At 51.1% G+C, this 17,682-nt stretch overlaps 1 protein-coding gene across 6 annotated transcripts in view; it reads left to right on the top strand.

The window, feature by feature from the left end:
• Positions 1–17,682, top strand: part of RERE (arginine-glutamic acid dipeptide repeats) — a 175,806-nt gene that overhangs the window by 153,117 nt on the left and 5,007 nt on the right. For 5 of the 6 annotated variants that reach the window (XM_021417381.1, XM_021417376.1, XM_021417379.1 and 2 more), the window contains 8 exons: positions 7,503–7,665; positions 9,595–9,687; positions 10,434–10,633; positions 11,329–11,490; positions 12,310–12,423; positions 13,045–14,423; positions 15,145–15,367; positions 16,045–16,768. In XM_021417381.1, coding sequence (XP_021273056.1) covers positions 7,503–7,665; positions 9,595–9,687; positions 10,434–10,633; positions 11,329–11,490; positions 12,310–12,423; positions 13,045–14,423; positions 15,145–15,367; positions 16,045–16,768 — 3,058 coding nt within the window. The remainder of the gene's footprint in view (positions 1–7,502; positions 7,666–9,594; positions 9,688–10,433; positions 10,634–11,328; positions 11,491–12,309; positions 12,424–13,044; positions 14,424–15,144; positions 15,368–16,044; positions 16,769–17,682) is intronic. The other variant, XM_021417380.1, reaches the window with a different exon arrangement.

Below are 17,682 nucleotides of genomic sequence, written 5' to 3'. Positions count from 1 at the left end.
GTCAGAAATCTGCCCAAACTGGGGGAAAGAGCCACCAGAAGGTGAGCTTTCCCACTGGTGGGAATCTCGGGTTCTGCTCCTGCCTCTGAGGTCCGTGCTGCTGAGAATTAGCAATGGCTTTCACTTCTGAACTCACGTATAGGCTTTACAGTAAGCTGCAATGGATTGGTCTTCCTCGTAATGCTTTGTAACTCTTACCGTCGTCTTTTAGTTGGGTTTTGCTTGCTACGGGCTTCTTTTCTTGACAGAAAGAATTTGAGACAAGAAGGAGCAGCAGTAACCCAGGGATAAGCTGCTTATGTGGCACCCTTTTGTGTTTGATGTCCTGCCTCGGGAGCCGTCTTTCCACTATCGCTCCCATAAACAGGAAGAGCTCGGAGCACCCCGCGCCCTCTGCACTTCATCTAGAAAATCTCCTGGTTTGGAGGAATGTTCTTGGAGAGCAGTAAAAGGAAAACAGCTGTCCAGGGATCGGATCCGAGAGGATGGAGCCTGTTTAAAATCAAGGCTTAATGACGGGGGTGGCTGTCAGAGAGCTTTTGTTTGCGGGAAGTTTGTTCCTTTGTGCATAACTCGGGCTGAGCAGGCGAGCAGGAGCCCCTGTGTCTGAGTGCAGCGCCGGCGTGCAGCTGCACCAGCTCCTTCGCTGCTTCCAGGTGCAAAGTGAGGGCTGTTGGCTTGTCCAGGTGCTGCTTGGCTGCAGCAGAGGCTTTGGTCAGAGGTCGGATCGAGCTGTCTCCAGCGTGGAGTCAGGGCTCTGGCAGCTTTCATCCCAAAGCAACCGGTCGCGAGGGCTTGAGCTGCAATAAAAAAGGGACGGCGGGTTCCGCTCTGTCTGCGTGATTTCGTTTTCGCTTTCCTCATTAGCAAAGGGGATTATTGCACGTCGTTCGTTGCCTCTTGTGTCATTTTTTTTTTTGCTGTTTTCCGAGCGCTGTCTGTTTAAATACGGCTTCAGTAAATGTCGAAACTCAGCAGCTCCCCTATGGGCGGTGAGCTGCAAAGGGCGGAAGCTGCATGTCAGTGCAGATAACGCTCGCGTCTGACAAGCCAAGCCTTGTGTGATTCATCACAGATGTGTCTGGGAAACCTGAAACATCTGCTCGGTGGAGGTGGGGGCGAGGCAGCGTGCGGGCACACGAGGGGCTGCAGCAGAGCTGGCTGTTCCCAGCACTCAGTGGGCCTCGATTCTCTCTTCTGTGTTGAAATGAAGGCGATTGCAGAATGTGACTTTCGGAGCACAAACGACTTGATTCCTTTCTTACCTTTCCGCTCTTCTTGCCCAGTTAAAAGGGGGAAATCTGGCGCAACTTAGGGAGTTTCCATCTTTTTTTGCTTTGGTTGCTTCTCTTGCCTTGCCCAGGGAAGCACTGGGGCCGGGACTGCGCGGCGTGCTGCTGCTCATTGACGGGACAGCTGGGGACCTGCAGAGCCATTGGGCTCACACATCTGCCTGCCGAGGAGCTAGAGGGAACCCCGGAGGCTGGAAGGTGTTTTCCAGACCATCCACGTGCTGCTCGGGCCGGGGGATGACAGCGAGCCTGCTGCCTTCCTTCTGCAGACCCTCAGCTGGGAGCAGTGTGTTTAATTACGGGTCTGCAGTGGTTCCTGGGCGGCAGTCAGCAACAGAACAAGTGCACTGAAATCGTAACTCAGGACATGTTTTGATAAGGTTCTGTTTGTGCAGTTGTCATCATACAGTAATAAAGACACCAGCGGGCGTGTGAACACCTCATGGAGATGCAGGGGGATGAAGCTCGCTGCTGAATCTTACAAGACGACAATTAATTTTTTAATACTTAGTTAAAAGAAAGCGCGGAACGCTGCTGTCCCTCCGCTCGGGGTGTCACTTTGTGCCCGTGTGCCCGTTTGCAAATTGATCTTTCCTTTAAATTAATTGAAGTCGACACGCGAGCCGTAGCCTGCTCGGAGCTAGAATTACCGAAGTCTGCCAGTGTTCGGGGCTGGCCCGAGCCGCTGAGCGCGCTCTGTAACGTTCAGCCCCCGTAAAAAAGCCATAAAGCAGAGGAGCTGCTGTGGTCGAGGGAGCCGTTCTCCTTTTCCGGCAGCCATGATGCGCTGCAGTACAAAAACATTTTTTTCTTAACAGCCTTTTCTCAAGCTCAGAAATGGATTCCCCTCCAGCCACTGTCACTCAGTCGTCACCTCAGGAAATGCACAGATCTAACTGATGATCCCTTTAAAGCAGCCGCAGCCCTCCACCCCTCCCACCCTTCATTTCTCGTCCTCCTCCAGTCATTAAATGTAATGCTGCCGATGTATATTTTATGGGGTGACCCTGACGGCTGTCGCTTTGAGGATGTGCAGAGATAATAAGGTTGTGCATGTAACGAAGGACGGATAAACAGCAGGATGTTTACGGGATGGAGTGCGGTCGCTTTAACAGCTTTGTGGCTTGCTTGTGCACGCTTGCTCTCTCATGTGCACGCCCACGTGAGCCACCGCCGACACCTTCGCTTTGAGTGCCGAGGAGAGGTATTGCCGGGATGGGGCAAGTGAGGGCTTCCAGAAATTCGGGTGACGGAAGCTGCGAAGGGGCAGTGAGTAAAAAACGAGTCCTTAGCAGATGCGGATAAGGCGAGAGCAGGTGCTTAACTCTTGGACTGCTTTGATGACCTCTTAATTGATCCAGCTCCGGAGAGAGCCCTGCCAGGCATACCTGGTGGCGGTGCTGGGGAGCTGCCGTGACGCTATCTAGAGAGGATCTGATAATTAGTCATGGATACAGCCAGCAGCCTGCGAGTCCCCTGGGGATTTCAGGGCCTCTGATTAACAAAGAGGAGTCTCTGGAGGAAGAAGCCGTAATTACAAAGCTTGCTTTTCCTTCTGGCATGACATACAGCTGGAGAGAGGGTCAACAGCTTCCAGCTGCGGCGGAGGCTTAGAACAAAGCACTGCCTTGCTCTGTGCTGGTTGTGCAGAGCTGCTCAAGCTGGAGCTTCCAGCCCTAGAAACAAGGAACGAGAACCGGTCACCTAGGAGAGTTAGTGAGGGTCCCTTCTGGGACACCCTCGTTATCTTATTTCCTGCCAGTATATTGCAATCTTAATTGCAAACAGTGGAGAAAGTTAGCAAATAGGCTACGTGGAAGTTGTCAGTTAAGCGTGGCACTGAGCCCTGATACTGACATTGTTTCAGGCTGTGCACAGAAACATTTGGATTCCTCTGTGGTTTGCTGAAGCCGTACGGCCAAGTGGTAGGAATGAAGCAGAGATACTGACCCGAGAAACAAGCAGCTTGTATTGAGAGGGGAAAGGGAGCTGCTGGGGGAACAGCTCTTGGCTGGGATGAGCCTGGCCCAGTAGGCCTGCTGGTGATGGCTGGAGGAATTTTAGAGCCTGGCTGTCCCCAGTGGGCTGTTCTGTGGCTTGAGGGGGGTCACTGCGGTTGTACTTCGCGTCTGTAAAGGTGTAATTTGGAGGTGGAAGCTCTTGCTGTGTGTGTGAGGGCTGAGCAGGGCAGAAGTGCTCAGCTAGCAGAGGCAGTGAGGAAGCACAAAGCTCTGTTGGATGGCAGGTTTTTCCGTACCGAAATGAAACCCAGAAGCTACAGATGGAGCCTCAGCTGGGTTCCTGGGGAAGTGTGTGAGTGCTCCTGTATTGGGAGCGAATTGACAATTTGGCCTGAAATCACAGAGGCTTAGCCTGGGTGTCTCACGTACTGACCTCTTCTGCTTCCCACTTGACCAGACTGTTTTGCCAGGAGGTACAAAGTGAAACCAGGGAGCTTACCTTGCTGTTTGCAGGACAAGGAGACACGATGAGGGCAGGTAGAGTTGGGAGCAGGGAGCAGGAGAGCAGCTGTGTTGCTGTCCAAGAGATAATGAATGGTTGGAGGAACTGCTGGCTAAATACTGAGCCCCTCAGAATACACTGGGACCTGCGCAGCATTCCTTAGGAAGCACTGTCTGATTTTTAGTTAGGTTTTTATAGCGTTCGTAAGGTATTGCTTGGTTTTAAGAGCCTCTCTTAACATTCCAGCAATGTTTTAGGTTACGCAGTATTCCGATGCAGGCATTAATCAGTGCTCCTGAGCAGGCTGCGGAGACTTACTGCTTAATTAGAACATATGCAAACCTATTTGTCACAGCTGACAGAGCCACGCAGACCAGGCTTAAAACTCTGGTAGCGCTGTGGTTGTGTGGCCCGTGTCCCCGGGTGGGCAGCACTGGAGCTGGGGCTGGGGCTGTTCAGTCCAGGGAGGACCTGGAGAGGTGCAGCATTAGCTGAAGTGACTTAGTGACATCCCGATGCGTTCCAGGAAGACTGTGAATTCATTAAGACCACAGCTGGATGGTCTGTTCCCCTCTGCTCCGCAGCGGCTCATGGTAGGGCTGTTTGGGGGAGGTGCTGTTTACCTTTCCTGTTTAATTACAGCCTCGCTGCCCCCCTGATATTTTTTCTCCTGACAGAGCTAGGCTCTGGGGAAATTAAAGAGCAATTATTATGTTTGCTCACTCTGTTAAAGCACAACAGATACTTGAAGGTAAGTTGATGCATTTGTGCGACGGCTCCGTGGGAGCCGTGCTGCAGCAGAGCTCAGCCTTTGTGTACCCAAGGCAAGACTAAACACAAACATGGGGCACAGCTTGTACTGTGTGCTGTGCGTTTGAAAACTAGTGATAAGTGAGAGAGCAGGGCACGCTGCGCTCCTGGGGCTGGCAGTTTGTTCAAGGCGGGGAGGAGGCAGTAAGGGCCGCCATGGGGTTGTGCAACGTGGCTGGGACATGTGGGCTGGGCTGCGAGAAGCGAGCGGGGGCTGAAACTGCTGGGAGATGTAAGAGAAAGGCCTGGGGGTTTATTGCTGGTAGATGGAAGCGTGATGGTGGGGAGGACGGAGGCTGCTGGGCACCTCCTGGCCAGCACTCCTGGCCAGTGGGTCCGCAGTGTTCCTTTCCCTTTAAAGACAAAGCCTAGAGCACAGGCAAAAGGAGATGAAGCGTGGCTTTTTTTCTGTGTCCCTGCAGCGTGGGGTGGCACAGCCTTGGCAGGAGATAGGAGGAGGGTGGGCTGCTGGTGGCTCATGGGATGGGTGGGAGCTGAGCTGCAGGGCAATGTGCTGCTGTGGGGCCTCGCGGGGAGGTGAGCTGAGAGACCACAACAACGTGATTGTTACAGGCCATTCATGTTTGTGCTTCTCTGTTTGCTCGCAAGCAAAAACATCGGCTAATTTGCAAGGCTGCCTTTTGTAAGCGGGCCTTTTGATCAATGCCCGCCTGTGTTAATGTTTCAGTAGGCTATTGATTTCTGCAGCAGCTTTTGTTCCCTGAATTGATGTGCGCCGGGGTTCGGCAGCGCACGCTCTGCATGTTTGATTAAAGTTCATTTGACTTCTCTTGCAGTGAAGCTGGGAGCTGTTTTCCTCCCGTCGCTAGAACCGAGGCTTTCCCGACATTTCCCTTTGTGCTGAGCTGCTGCCACCCGTGCAGCCCCAGCGCGCTGCTTCTAATCCTCCCAGGCTGGTTTAATCCCCTAGGTAGACAATACAGCATTGGTAGCCAGGCAGCTAATAAGATCTGGCGTGGAATTTTTGCAGCGCAGCACGTGTGCCCCCGCATGTGTGCGTGCAGCAGTGGCATCTAATGTTCGTGCTTCCTCTGTGCCTCCTGCTCCTGTCTGTGTCGGGAAGTTGAGTCACTTCGCTGACTTGGGCTGCAGCGCTGATAAGGGACTGCAATGGTGGCACGGTTCAGTGTTGAATAAACTTTGCTTTCAGCTTTATCTGCGTGGTTGTGGGTGCAGCTCTGAGAGGTTCTTGGGGGAAAAAAAAAGTGCTGCGATCACGAAAATGGTATTTTTCATAAGTAGGCACCATTTCTTCTTTCCTTAAATAAGCTTTTTTTACGATGTAGCGCACGCCTAAGTTGTTAAACTTCCCCTGGGACCTGATGGGTTCGTGGTGTGTAAATAGAGCTCAAATAGGTTCCTGTTTCCTGTTTTATGATGGGAAGAAAACAGATTGGATTCCACCCTGCCATTGCCATATGTCAGAGGACACGTCACTTCACCGACATCCAGACGGAGGATTTACCGACTTGTTCCTTGGCGCTGGCACCCGAGGTTTGGCTCTCCATGAATTTATAGGTGTTGTTTGTAAGAGGCTTTGTGCACGGCAGAGCGTTGCCCACGCTTCTCTGCGGAGCCTCGTGTGCTCCTGGTGCCGGCAGTGCCCCAGCCCGGCAAGCAGCGCTGGGCAGGCATGGAGCATGCTGCTAGAGAGGTGGGATGGCACTGCTGAAGCAGCAGGGCTCCGTGTTCCTCCAGAAACACATCTCTGCTGCCTCTGCCAGAAACCGGAGTGGTTGGTTGTGCTCTTTTCCTGGCGTTTCTATTTTCGAACGAGGCACGGATAAAACTCTTCAAGTGTCTCAAATGTCAGTGGTTAATGTCTAGAACAACATCCTCCTTTTGTCTTACAAGTGTTTCGGCGGTGCGGATGTTAGTTACGGCTGTAATTGCTTGTTCGAGGCCCCTGGGAGAGGTTGGATTAAGGGTGTGTCTTTATTAGCGTCAGCTTGAGCGATGTGCCCCGCAGAGAGCAGGCCTGGGCTGTGGGGTCTGATGGCACGGAGCTCAGCTCAGCCCTCTCTGTGTGCAGCCCAGCTACATTGGTTCTGATGCCGGTTTTCAAGGGGCTGCTGGGAGCTCCCCCGTTTCCTCTTGCAACTTGAAAGGAGCAGCACCTTTTCCCTTGGAGGCAGACGTGTCGCCAGGCAGTGACGGGCTTTGAAAGTAAGAGAAAGGAGATGAAAACCACACGCTGTGCTTCAGTCGGGCAGCGCGTCCGCTGGCTGAATGGCAGCTGCTCCGCTGCGGGCCAGCTTCGTTACGCTGAGGAATTACCCCTCGTTTCTCCAGGTGTGCTCTTCTGACTGCTTAGTTAATTTAGATGGGGGCATGTGTATTCCAATTAAAACGGGGCTTGCTGCAGTGTGGTTGAGCGTTATGGTTATCGACGCCTCGCTGAACGCGTTTTTGTTCTAAATTTCAGCTTCTACAACAGGGATCCGTTAAAATAGCTGCCTGCAGAGTGCAGGCTGGCGAAACGGCGGTTTGCATCGCCCCTTGTTCTTTCTCTAAGTGCCAGAGAATCCTTAGCAGGTGGCAGGGTTTGTCCTGACGGCCGGTGGGAGATGGTGCCTCTGTGGCTGTGCTGGAGGGGCAGGGTGCGGCAGAGCGGGGGATCCTGGGGGCTCGGGCAGTGCTAGGCCGCAGGCCTCGGCCCTGTGTTCCAGGGCAGGGGAGGTGGAGGGCAGCAGCAGGCCCTTGGCTGCTTCTGTGCCTCCCTCCCCCCCCCCAGAAAGCAAACAGCAATCACTGAGGGTTTTTCTGTTCTATCTAAAGGGTTCTTTTCTCTGGCTGGAACGCATCGTTGAAGCTTCCTGTAGAAACACGCGTGCACGTATATAGAGCGACGGGGAGGAGAAAAGCTGACAAGTCAGAATCGCTTGCCCCTCTAACATATTCCTTCTGTATTCGCAGGGAGAACTAATCACCTTCTATTACTATTGGAAGAAAACCCCTGAAGCAGCAAGTTCTCGAGCCCACCGTAGGCATCGAAGACAGGCTGTGTTTCGGAGAATTAAAACTCGAACGGCTTCCACTCCGGTCAACACTCCCTCCAGGCCCCCCTCCAGCGAATTCTGTAAGTGGAAGCTAAAAGCAATGCATTTATCTTTGTTTAGAGGCAGGGAGCGACAGTAACATAGTGGTGCTGTACCTTCGAGTGAATATGGCAAGGAAATGGAGTTCAGGCAGCTGCCCTCTGCTGTTCCCGTGCCATTATGCTGGAATGTGGTAGGCATCTTTGATCAGCAGTGCTGTGTGCAGTTCTTAAAAGCATCGTGTTAGGATGGAAACGTTGCCCTGGTACTGAATTTTCTTGGTTTCATGTCGTGCTTTCTCCAGGCTTATTACAGTAATGGGAACGAGAAAATGCAAAAGGAGAGAAGTCCTTTCATCCTTACACGGTGACCATTCTGTCTGCTTTATCACAGTCTGGTGCTGCAGGCAGTGCTCCTGTGTCTTCATTTATCACAGAAGTGCTTTGGCCTTGATTGAAGCAGAAGAGTCTAAAGAAAGGATAATTGCCCAAACCAGTGAGCTGCACTGTATTGCAGGGGGTTATGGTTAGTAATGTGGTCGTGCATTTATAAACTTTTCTGTAAAAGGCCAGTGGCATCCTGTGAGTCTGAAGTGTTTCTGCATTTTGTGTGCCTTGTAAAGAGAAGGGACTGTGTGGAAGGCAGAATTCTACACAGTCTTATTCATATGGAGGAGTGTGCTAAGTCAGGAAGGACAGAGAATTGTGGGGAGAGGAGTAGTGAGATAGCAAGGGCTGCTAGCTGCTCTGTGCAGAAATTGATAGGATTTATGGCCATTCTTGTGTGCACAAGAAGTGCAGATCTTGGCTGTACTACTCGGTCCAAGACATTCAGCTCTTCTGAGTTCATGTGGCTGAAGGGGTCTGTCCATATGGATCTGACTGCAGGATGAGAACAAAAATCAGCTTACTCAAAGAAAGCAAGTTCTAGCCTAGTGTTGGTTGTGCCGTTGAAGTTTAAACACCTGTGAGAATTAAGGCAGAAATGGTGGTGGTGCCAGCAGCTACTGTTGTTAAACAGGACCCTGTGTTGATGAGAAGAGAAATGAGTTGATGACAGGTGCCATGGCAAGTACTGTAACACTCTGTAACCTGCATGTGTGACAAAATAGCCTCCCAGGACCTTCAGAAAATCAGTCTTCTTGCATCACGGGCTTCTTTTCTAATTAAAGATGTGAACAAAAGATGCCACGCATCAGAGTGATATCCTCGACAGGGTTTTCTGCTTGTGACAATTTATGGATCCATTACGTTGTCCATTTATAGTGAGTGGCTGAAAACATGCAGTGCTCTCAACAAGGAAGGATTTGGTCGAGAGTTGTTTTAGAAGACAAGGAAGGGTAAAGTTTGTGGTGTCTGCAGATTTTCTGTGGTTTAGGTGGTGCTTTTTAGCTCTCAGCATCGTAGTTAGATAATGTGTTAGATATGGCTTGCAGCAAAGGAGAGTGGCTGGGGCCATATTCCCTGCTTCTTTGAAATGGGACATTCTTAAGATGTAATGTTGCCACAGGTTGCGACTCAGAGGAGCCTTGCAGTAAGGACTGGAAAGCTAATAGGATCCGTATTTAAATTTGACCAGGTTCTAGACAGTAAGCTCCTTTCTCTTGTCAATTGTGCTGTAGGAACACAGCCTCCCTCAGTAGCACCGTGGTGAACAGCAGCTTAATTGGAAAAGTGTCATCTTTTCCAGTTACAGAACTTTTGCCAAACCAAAAGCTCTGTGAATTGTATCACTTTGTACATTCCTGGAATGCTTTTTTTCCATGTGTCGATTCACCAGGTCAGGTCTTGTTTAGTTTGCAGACCCTGATACGATGGGCAGCCAAGGCAAGATGGTTGTAGGAAGTCACAGAATTGAAGCAAGAACTGTCATTATTGGTGGTTATTTCAGGCAGGTAGGCAGAAACAGAAAATCCTGCTGAATTTTTGTTTTCTCTTTCCCTCTTCTCCCCTTGCTCTTTACTTATTCAGTGGACTTGAGCTCGGCCAGTGAAGATGACTTTGACAGTGAGGACAGCGAACAGGAGCTGAAGGGCTACGCCTGCCGCCACTGCTTCACAACCAGTACGTGCCCCATTCGTTGCTGTACTTCCCTCCCTTGGCTGCTGTCTGTTGTACACGGGTTCATCCAAGCATGTACACGTGTGTGTACAGCTGTTCAGGAAACATGGAGTTGAATCAGCTGAAATGTGCAGCACTCGGAGCAGTGTTGGTAATGACTTAAGGTTGCAAATTACTATTGCCGAGACAGAGAGTCCTGGGAGGTAATCATTTGTGCAGTAAAATCCACAAATCTAAGCAGAGTTCTTGCTGTAATGCATTTGTGATCAACAAATCAGCACCGAACGGTGACTGTCGCATACAAAACTTGTTCATGCAGCAGCAGCACCAAGGCTGCCTTGTATTTGGGCGCATGCGTGGCATGGTGGGAGCCCCATGCTAAGGGAAGGAAATGAGAAGTTCACGGTTCACTTCTCTTTTAAGAAACCACAGCTCTGGAGAATAATAGCTGCCTGTCACTTCCCAGGTAGAGCAGATGAGACTTCTTCCTTTGTTATTTTCAAAGCTGAAGTTGCTTAAGTAAACGAATAGTTTTTAAATTGAACGTCGAAGAAGCTGTGCACTGGAAGACAGATTAAGCTTGGAACAGGGGATAGTTTTTGGAGATTTCACATACTTAGCTGCAAGTAGAAAAGCAGATACTTCCGTAGTTCTGTGGATTTCCTGGTGGGTTGGGTTTTTTTGTTTTGTTTTGTTTTTTTTGTAATGATGCAATACGCTTTCTAAGCTGGTGCTTTTTCTGCCCCAAGCCTCCAAGGACTGGCACCACGGCGGTCGAGAAAACATCTTGCTGTGCACTGATTGTCGCATTCACTTCAAAAAGTACGGAGAGCTGCCACCCATTGAGAAGCCCGTAGACCCTCCCCCCTTTATGTTTAAGCCTGTCAAAGAGGAAGATGATGGACTTAGTGGAAAGCATAGCATGAGGACAAGGCGGAGTCGAGGCTCGGTAGGCTTCACCCTGTTGGTTCCTTCACATTTCTGCTTGTTCTTGAAAGAGGAGGTGTTGCGTGGGAGTAGGTGGTCTAAAATGAGGCTTGATTCCTCCGTCCCACCTGTTTGCCTGTCATCCAAAAAAGCAGTGTGCTGGGAGGTGGACAGCATTAATTATTGGAACCTGCTCTGCTGCGGTTCCTTATGGCATAGCAGCAGCACCATGAAACTCAGCGGTTTCAGCAGTTGGTCCTGACTGTTTGCATGCCCACAGATACATATATATATATACACACATACATATATGTTATTTTTTTAATGGAACTGTGGGTCTCCACCCATCTCACCCCTTGTGTGTGTATGCACACTTAAAAACAGGTGTGCATATTTTATGAAGAAAATTTAGCATGTGAACCATGACAGCTGCGGGAGCATCGTGTTCTCATTTCTAGCAGACACTACTTAGAGTACACTGAGCTTCATGTTATGGTGTAGGCATACTAAGTGTTTGCCTCACTTTTAAGCCGAGATGAACACTGAAGGAAAAATTATATATAAAAAAAAAAAGGTTGAAATGTTCTTGTTTGTTTCTTCTTTCAAGCTCTTAGCAAGAGTGCTCCGTCCGTGCCCTTTTTGTAAGGCAGGAAAAAAAAAAAAAGAAGCTGAACAAATGCTGACTTGAATAAACTTTTATGTCTGTTGCACAAATAGATGTCTACACTACGAAGTGGTCGTAAAAAGCAGCCAGCCAGCCCTGATGGTAGAGCCTCACCCATTAATGAAGACATCCGTTCCAGCGGCCGCAACTCTCCTAGCGCTGCCAGCACCTCCAGTAATGACAGCAAAGCAGATTCAGTGAAGAAATCCACCAAGGTAACGTCTCCCTGTCCTTCTGTTGTGTTAGAACCGGGCACCTGAGGCCTCTTCCATTGGCTAAATAAGATGCAGACTCTAGGGGGCCGGGGAATCTCTCAGTGACAGACATTCCTACTTGTGTAGATGCGCAAAACATTTAATGATGCATCTCGCTGGTGCTTTATTCCCATGCATACAGATGTGGTAAAAGCCATTAAATTATCCCCACGTAACCTTACTGCTCTTGTGATAAACTAATCCTTCATTTTGAGATGCAAATGCAAGCGTCACGCTCATGGAAATAATGCCGATCAGAAACGCTATATCCAAGACAAGTAGACAGTTTTGGTTTTTTAAGCAGTACTTAATCTTTATTTATAAAGGAATGTGAATGTGTAGTAATTGAGACTACTTCCGTTGCTGTTTGTCTGTATGCAATTTGCTTGATTTTCAGAGCAAGCTGACACCTTAGTCTGTTTCACTAAGTGCTTCTCCAAGAGAGCACTGAAGAAACAAAGCCAGATGAAGGAAGGAAGCTTGCGTTAAGCACTGTAAATTGAAAAGCAGCAAGTTAAAAATAAGTATTTATTATTTCAGGCTCTTAGCAGGAGTGCTCCATCCATGCTCTTTCTGTAAGACAGGGAAAAATTAGAAGTTGAACAAATGCTGGCTTGGCTTGGTGTTAAATACTGAAGATCTCAACTTCTCATAGGTTCTCTCGCTCCGCAGGAACCCTTCTCATTTATTTGCGTTCAGCATGATAGCACTGTCTTGCATTTAATTTACTTTTGTGTTTACATCACTGGTAACTGTTCTCTTCTGCTTCGCTTGTGGCAGAAAATAAAAGAAGAGGTATCTTCTCCTCTGAAGAACTCCAAGAGGCAGCGGGAGAAGGCAGCGTCTGACACAGAGGAACCCGAAAGGTCCAGTGCCAAAAAATCCAAGACTCAAGTGAGTCCCACAAGGGAATATTTTCATTTTTGGAAGCAGTTTGAGTGTGGGAGGGAGTGCAAATCCACTAACAAACCCAAAACACAAAACCAATTTAGGCCACAGCAAATTTTAACTTAATCTGTGGCTAGAAAGCAACCCATATTATAATGTGTTCCGTCTGTTGGAGAACAGTGTAACAACATAGGGAAGTTCAGGAGTCTGTTTGTTTGTTTTGTACTTAAGCAATATAGGAGTATACTTAGTTTATTTCCCCACACACACGCCTCAGTTATTTTTTTAATTGGAATTTGGCTTTCCCTTTTCTTTGACAAGTTAGAACAACACTGGAGTTGTCGTAATCTAATGGTATCTGGGCTCAGCCTTCTCTTCTCCAGGCTGGGCAGCCCCAGCACTCCTTGCATCTGCTCCAGGCTTGCACTCGGCCTTGGGGCCCTTTGTTGGATTCTCCCTGTGTGTCTGTCTCTGGTTCTGGGGGGCCCAGAACTGGCAGTGTGCTGTAGTGGTCGTGTGAGATGCAGGGGGTGGTCCTGGCACTCCAGCCCGTGTCACAGGTGACTCCCTGTGGCACGCTGCGTGCCGTTCCTCCTGCACACCGGTTGCTCTCCCCCTGTCCTGCAGGAGATCAGCAGGCCGAACTCTCCCTCGGAGGGCGAGGGCGAAGGCGAGAGCTCTGACAGCCGCAGCGTCAACGATGAAGGGAGCAGCGACCCCAAGGACATCGACCAGGATAACCGGAGCACGTCACCCAGCATCCCCAGCCCTCAAGACAATGAGAGCGACTCAGATTCATCCGCTCAGCAGCAAGTGCTGCAGGCACAGCCCCAAGTGCTCCAGGCACCCAGCAGCTCCGGCCAGGCTCCTCCTCCCATGCCCCCCATCCCAGCCCAGCTGCCAGCACCGCTGCCGGCAGCCTCGAGTGCTTCTGCAGCTCCGCCGCAGGTCTCGCCGTCGGCATCCCAGGCCCCCAGCCAGCCCCAGGCCCCCGCGCCGCCTCCTCCTCATTCCCACATCCAGCAAGCCCCCGCTTTGCACCCACAGAGACTGCCGTCGCCCCACCCTCCCCTGCAGCCTCTGAGCTCGTCGCAGAGCCAGCCCGCCCCAGCCTCCTCGCAGCCCCACTCGCAGCCTCCTCTGCACGCTCAGCCCCAGCCTGCCCCGCACAGCCTGCAGGCGCAGCCCCTCCTGCCTCATCCCGTCCCCCCCCAGCCGTTCTCGCTCCCCACGCAGTCGCCTCAGTCTCAGGTTCCCCTTCAGACGCAAGCGCCGTCTCACTCCCACTCTGCGCTGCAGGTGTCGCAGCCCTCCCTGCCGGCCGCAGCCCCGCTGCAGCAGGGCCAGCCTCCCCGGGAGCAGCCGCTGCCCCCCGCGCCCATGGCCATGCCTCACATCAAGCCTCCCCCCACCACCCCCATCCCGCAGCTTCCCACCCCTCCATCCCACAAGCACCCTCCTCATCTCTCCGGCCCTTCTCCGTTCTCGATGAACTCCAACCTGCCTCCGCCGCCTGCTCTGAAACCCCTGAGCTCCCTCTCCACTCACCACCCTCCATCCGCGCACCCTCCTCCCCTGCAGCTGATGCCCCAGAGCCAGCCGCTGCAGTCCTCGCAAGCCCAGCCTCCCGTCCTGACCCAGAGTCAGAGCCTCCCCCCATCCGCCGCTCACCCCCCATCCGGACTCCACCAGGTATCCTCGCAGCCCCCCTTTTCTCAGCATCCCTTTGTCCCGGGAGCCCCACCGTCCATCACCTCTCCTTCGTGCCCTTCCACTTCCACGCCGCCCGCCGTGCCCGGCATCCCGCTTCAGACCTCCATCTCCACATCGGCAGCTTCGAGCGGGAGCGTGCCGGTGGTGACGTCCTGCACGCTGCCACCTATCCAGATCAAAGAGGAGGTCCCCGATGAGGCTGAGGAACCAGAGAGCCCTCCGCCTCCACCCCGAAGTCCATCGCCAGAGCCAACCGTGGTGGATACACCGAGTCACGCCAGCCAGTCTGCCAGGTACGGAGGTTGGCAACAGGGCTTCCTGGGTGCGCGTCTCTTTAGCAGGACCCAAGAGCTTGCATCACCCTTGCATGCTGTTGCAATGGAATTGCTTTCCTTCTTGTCAAGAAAGGATTTTGTTAAGGACCTCCCTCTGCTGATGTACAGACCCTGCATTAAGCAGTGTCTGTGTTCCCTTCCACCCCTCCCAAATATAGCTAAGGGAGATACATGAACCTTCCTGCCTCCCATGCCTGGTTCTTGCGGGAAGGCTTCCTGAGCTGAAGTGAGAATGCTGCATGGTAGAATTCTCCTTTCTCTCTTAATTGTTGTCCTTGCGTTGCCTGATCAGTTTTTATTGAAATCAACTGAAACCTTGGCTCCTTGCACTGTGGAAGAAGACTTCCAAGTGCATGTGAGAAATCAGCTTCTGTGAGATGTGGATGTGTTTTACACATGCCTCTTGTCAGCCCTTGTTTTAATCAGGGTTTTGCTGTTTTTCTCTCTCTAAAGGCGCTCCTTCAGACAGACTACTGGAGGTTGTACTTGTGAGAGGAGTATTGTGCTCTGCTTGTCTGTGTTGTCATATGGCACAATTAATTCCTTTCATTCCCTTTCAGGGAAGCAGGTAGTGCTGTTGTAAGTGTACAGTGATAACTTCTCCTCCTTGACATACAGCTCTTAAACCCAAGACTTTTACCTTCCCAGAGCTGACCTCTTTGTGTTTTCTTTCTCTCAGGTTCTATAAGCACCTGGACCGTGGCTACAATTCATGCTCAAGAGCAGATTTGTACTTCATGCCTCTGGCAGGATCCAAACTGGCCAAGAAGAGGGAAGAGGCCATTGAGAAGGCCAAAAGGGAAGCAGAGCAGAAAGCCAGAGAAGAGAGGGAGAGAGAGAAAGAAAAAGAGAAGGAAAGAGAGAGAGAACGTGAGCGTGAAAGAGAAGCAGAAAGAGCTGCGGTAGGTTGATTTGTAGCTAAGAGCTGTTTAAGAGGGTTGACATGGATAGTGACTGCAAGTGCACATCCCCACAAGTGCCTAAATACGCATGCAACCAGGTATTTGTGAATATGGGAGCTGTGTGTTAAGTGACGACCAGCCAGCTCTGAGCATTCCCAGGCTGTCACTTTCTTCTTTTTAAAGGAAATGGAGTTTCTATTCCTGGTCTATAATCGTGTGTAGGAAGCCAGTGCAGCTGGGGATAACTGGGCCAAGTGTTTACATTACTTGCAGTAGAAGTCCAGATATGAAAAGCACTCCGTAGGTGCATGTATGATGAATTATTTTGTGTAACTTCCAGTACCTTTGCAGTGCAGGCACAAAGTTGCTGTCTGCTGAAAAAGGGATGTGAAGGCTTTAAATCTGAAGGAACCCGGATTAAAGACACACAGCTTCTTTTTATAGTGGGAAGACCCAAACTCCGGTCTCCCTATAAAAAGTCAGTCCAACTAATCCTTTCTTTGCTTTGTTTTGTTTCGTTTCGGTAGCCTGTTGGAAAGGAATGATCACCTTTGGGCCCATAGAGCGGGGAGGTTGTTAGTGCGTTTTCGGTGCTTGAAGCACAAGAAGGGAAATGCGTGCCGGTGTGTGTAAGCCAGGCGAGTTGAACTTAAAAATCTCTTCCCCCATTTGTGCAGCAGAAGGTATCCAGCTCCTCCCACGAAGGCCGCCTCGGAGAGTCGCAGCTCAGTGGGCCAGCACACATGAGACCTTCGTTTGAACCCCCGCCAACCACCATCGCTGCCGTCCCGCCTTACATTGGCCCAGACACCCCTGCTCTGCGAACGCTGAGCGAGTACGCCCGTCCTCACGTCATGTCGCCGACAAACCGCAACCATCCCTTCTTCGTCCCCCTGAACCCCACCGACCCGCTCCTGGCCTACCACATGCCCGGCCTCTACAACGTGGATCCCACCATCCGGGAACGAGAGCTGCGAGAGCGGGAGATCCGGGAGCGAGAAATCCGGGAAAGGGAGCTGAGAGAGAGGATGAAACCCGGCTTCGAGGTGAAGCCCCCGGAGCTCGATGCGCTGCACCCAGCCACTAACCCCATGGAGCATTTTGCCAGGCACGGCGCACTGACTATTCCCCCAACGGCAGGACCTCACCCGTTTGCTTCCTTCCACCCGGGTTTGAACCCGCTCGAAAGAGAGAGACTTGCACTGGCAGGCCCCCAGTTACGGCCTGAAATGAGCTACCCTGACAGACTGGCAGCAGAGAGAATACACGCGGAGCGGATGGCATCGCTGACAAACGACCCATTGGCCCGGCTCCAGATGTTCAACGTCACGCCTCACCATCACCAACATTCGCACATACATTCGCATTTACACCTCCATCAGCAGGATCCCCTCCATCAAGGTGAGCCCGGGGACTGGCACCTGGAGTCTGCACTGTGACTGTGAAAGGTATTTAGGAGCTTTTAAGAAGGCAGCGAGGAGAGTCTTGGTCTCTTTGGCCATTTGTCATGCCAACCACGTGGCTTTCGTTGAGCTAAAGTTCGCTGGCACAATTCTCCTAAGAAATACCTAAATGAAGGGGTTGGCCTCTTTTTAGTTACAGTGTATTCTTACACGTGGAGAAGTTTTTCCCAAGGTATTGAGCAGTGTCAAAATGAATTGGTGCCTTGTTCATTTCTAAAGCAAGCTACACAGTTGCTCCTGTGAGCATGTCTTGAGACTGGCACCTAGCAGGATTTTTCTGGTAGTAGACCAGAGAGAACATTGCAAGCAAGGCACCAGGTGCAGGAGCAGCCAAGAAAGGAAAATGAGAGAAGTCCAAGTACTTACAGTGCAGCGCCTGCTGCATCTGGGTACGAATGTACTGTTTGTGCAAGCAAATATAGCATACTTTGCCGTGGAGCATATGCATTAAACACGGCTTCCTTCCTTTCTTTTCGAGTAGGGGAAAAATTTGAATGCTGTTGCAGAAGCCAAATTGTGTAGCAAGGAAACCAGCAGTGTCTTGTGAGATTGAGCAGTGAGAGTGCTGCAGGTAGGAGATGATAGCACGGAGGGTCAGCGTTTCTAAAGCTGTCAGTTGTGGACATCGGTTGAGATTGCACAAATTATGGGCTGGCTCAGTTTCAGGCAGGTTTGTGGTAGCCCCTTGGTAGCAGAAGAAATTTGTGCAAGGATTCTGTTGTCAGGAAGTCTGACACACTTAGCTCTGTGCAGGTAAGCCTGGGCACTCTCCTGTTACTTGTTCTGGAACAGTTCAGTGGAAGGTGGAGGTGGGAGCAAGTGGCTGAGAAGCAGAGACTGAAGAGCAGGTTT

Source organism: Numida meleagris, chromosome 20 (genome assembly GCF_002078875.1).
Source record: "Numida meleagris isolate 19003 breed g44 Domestic line chromosome 20, NumMel1.0, whole genome shotgun sequence".
NCBI lineage: Eukaryota > Metazoa > Chordata > Aves > Galliformes > Numididae > Numida > Numida meleagris.
The sequence above is the reverse complement of the archived record's forward strand: the minus strand, read 5'-3'. Positions and strand labels throughout refer to the sequence as shown.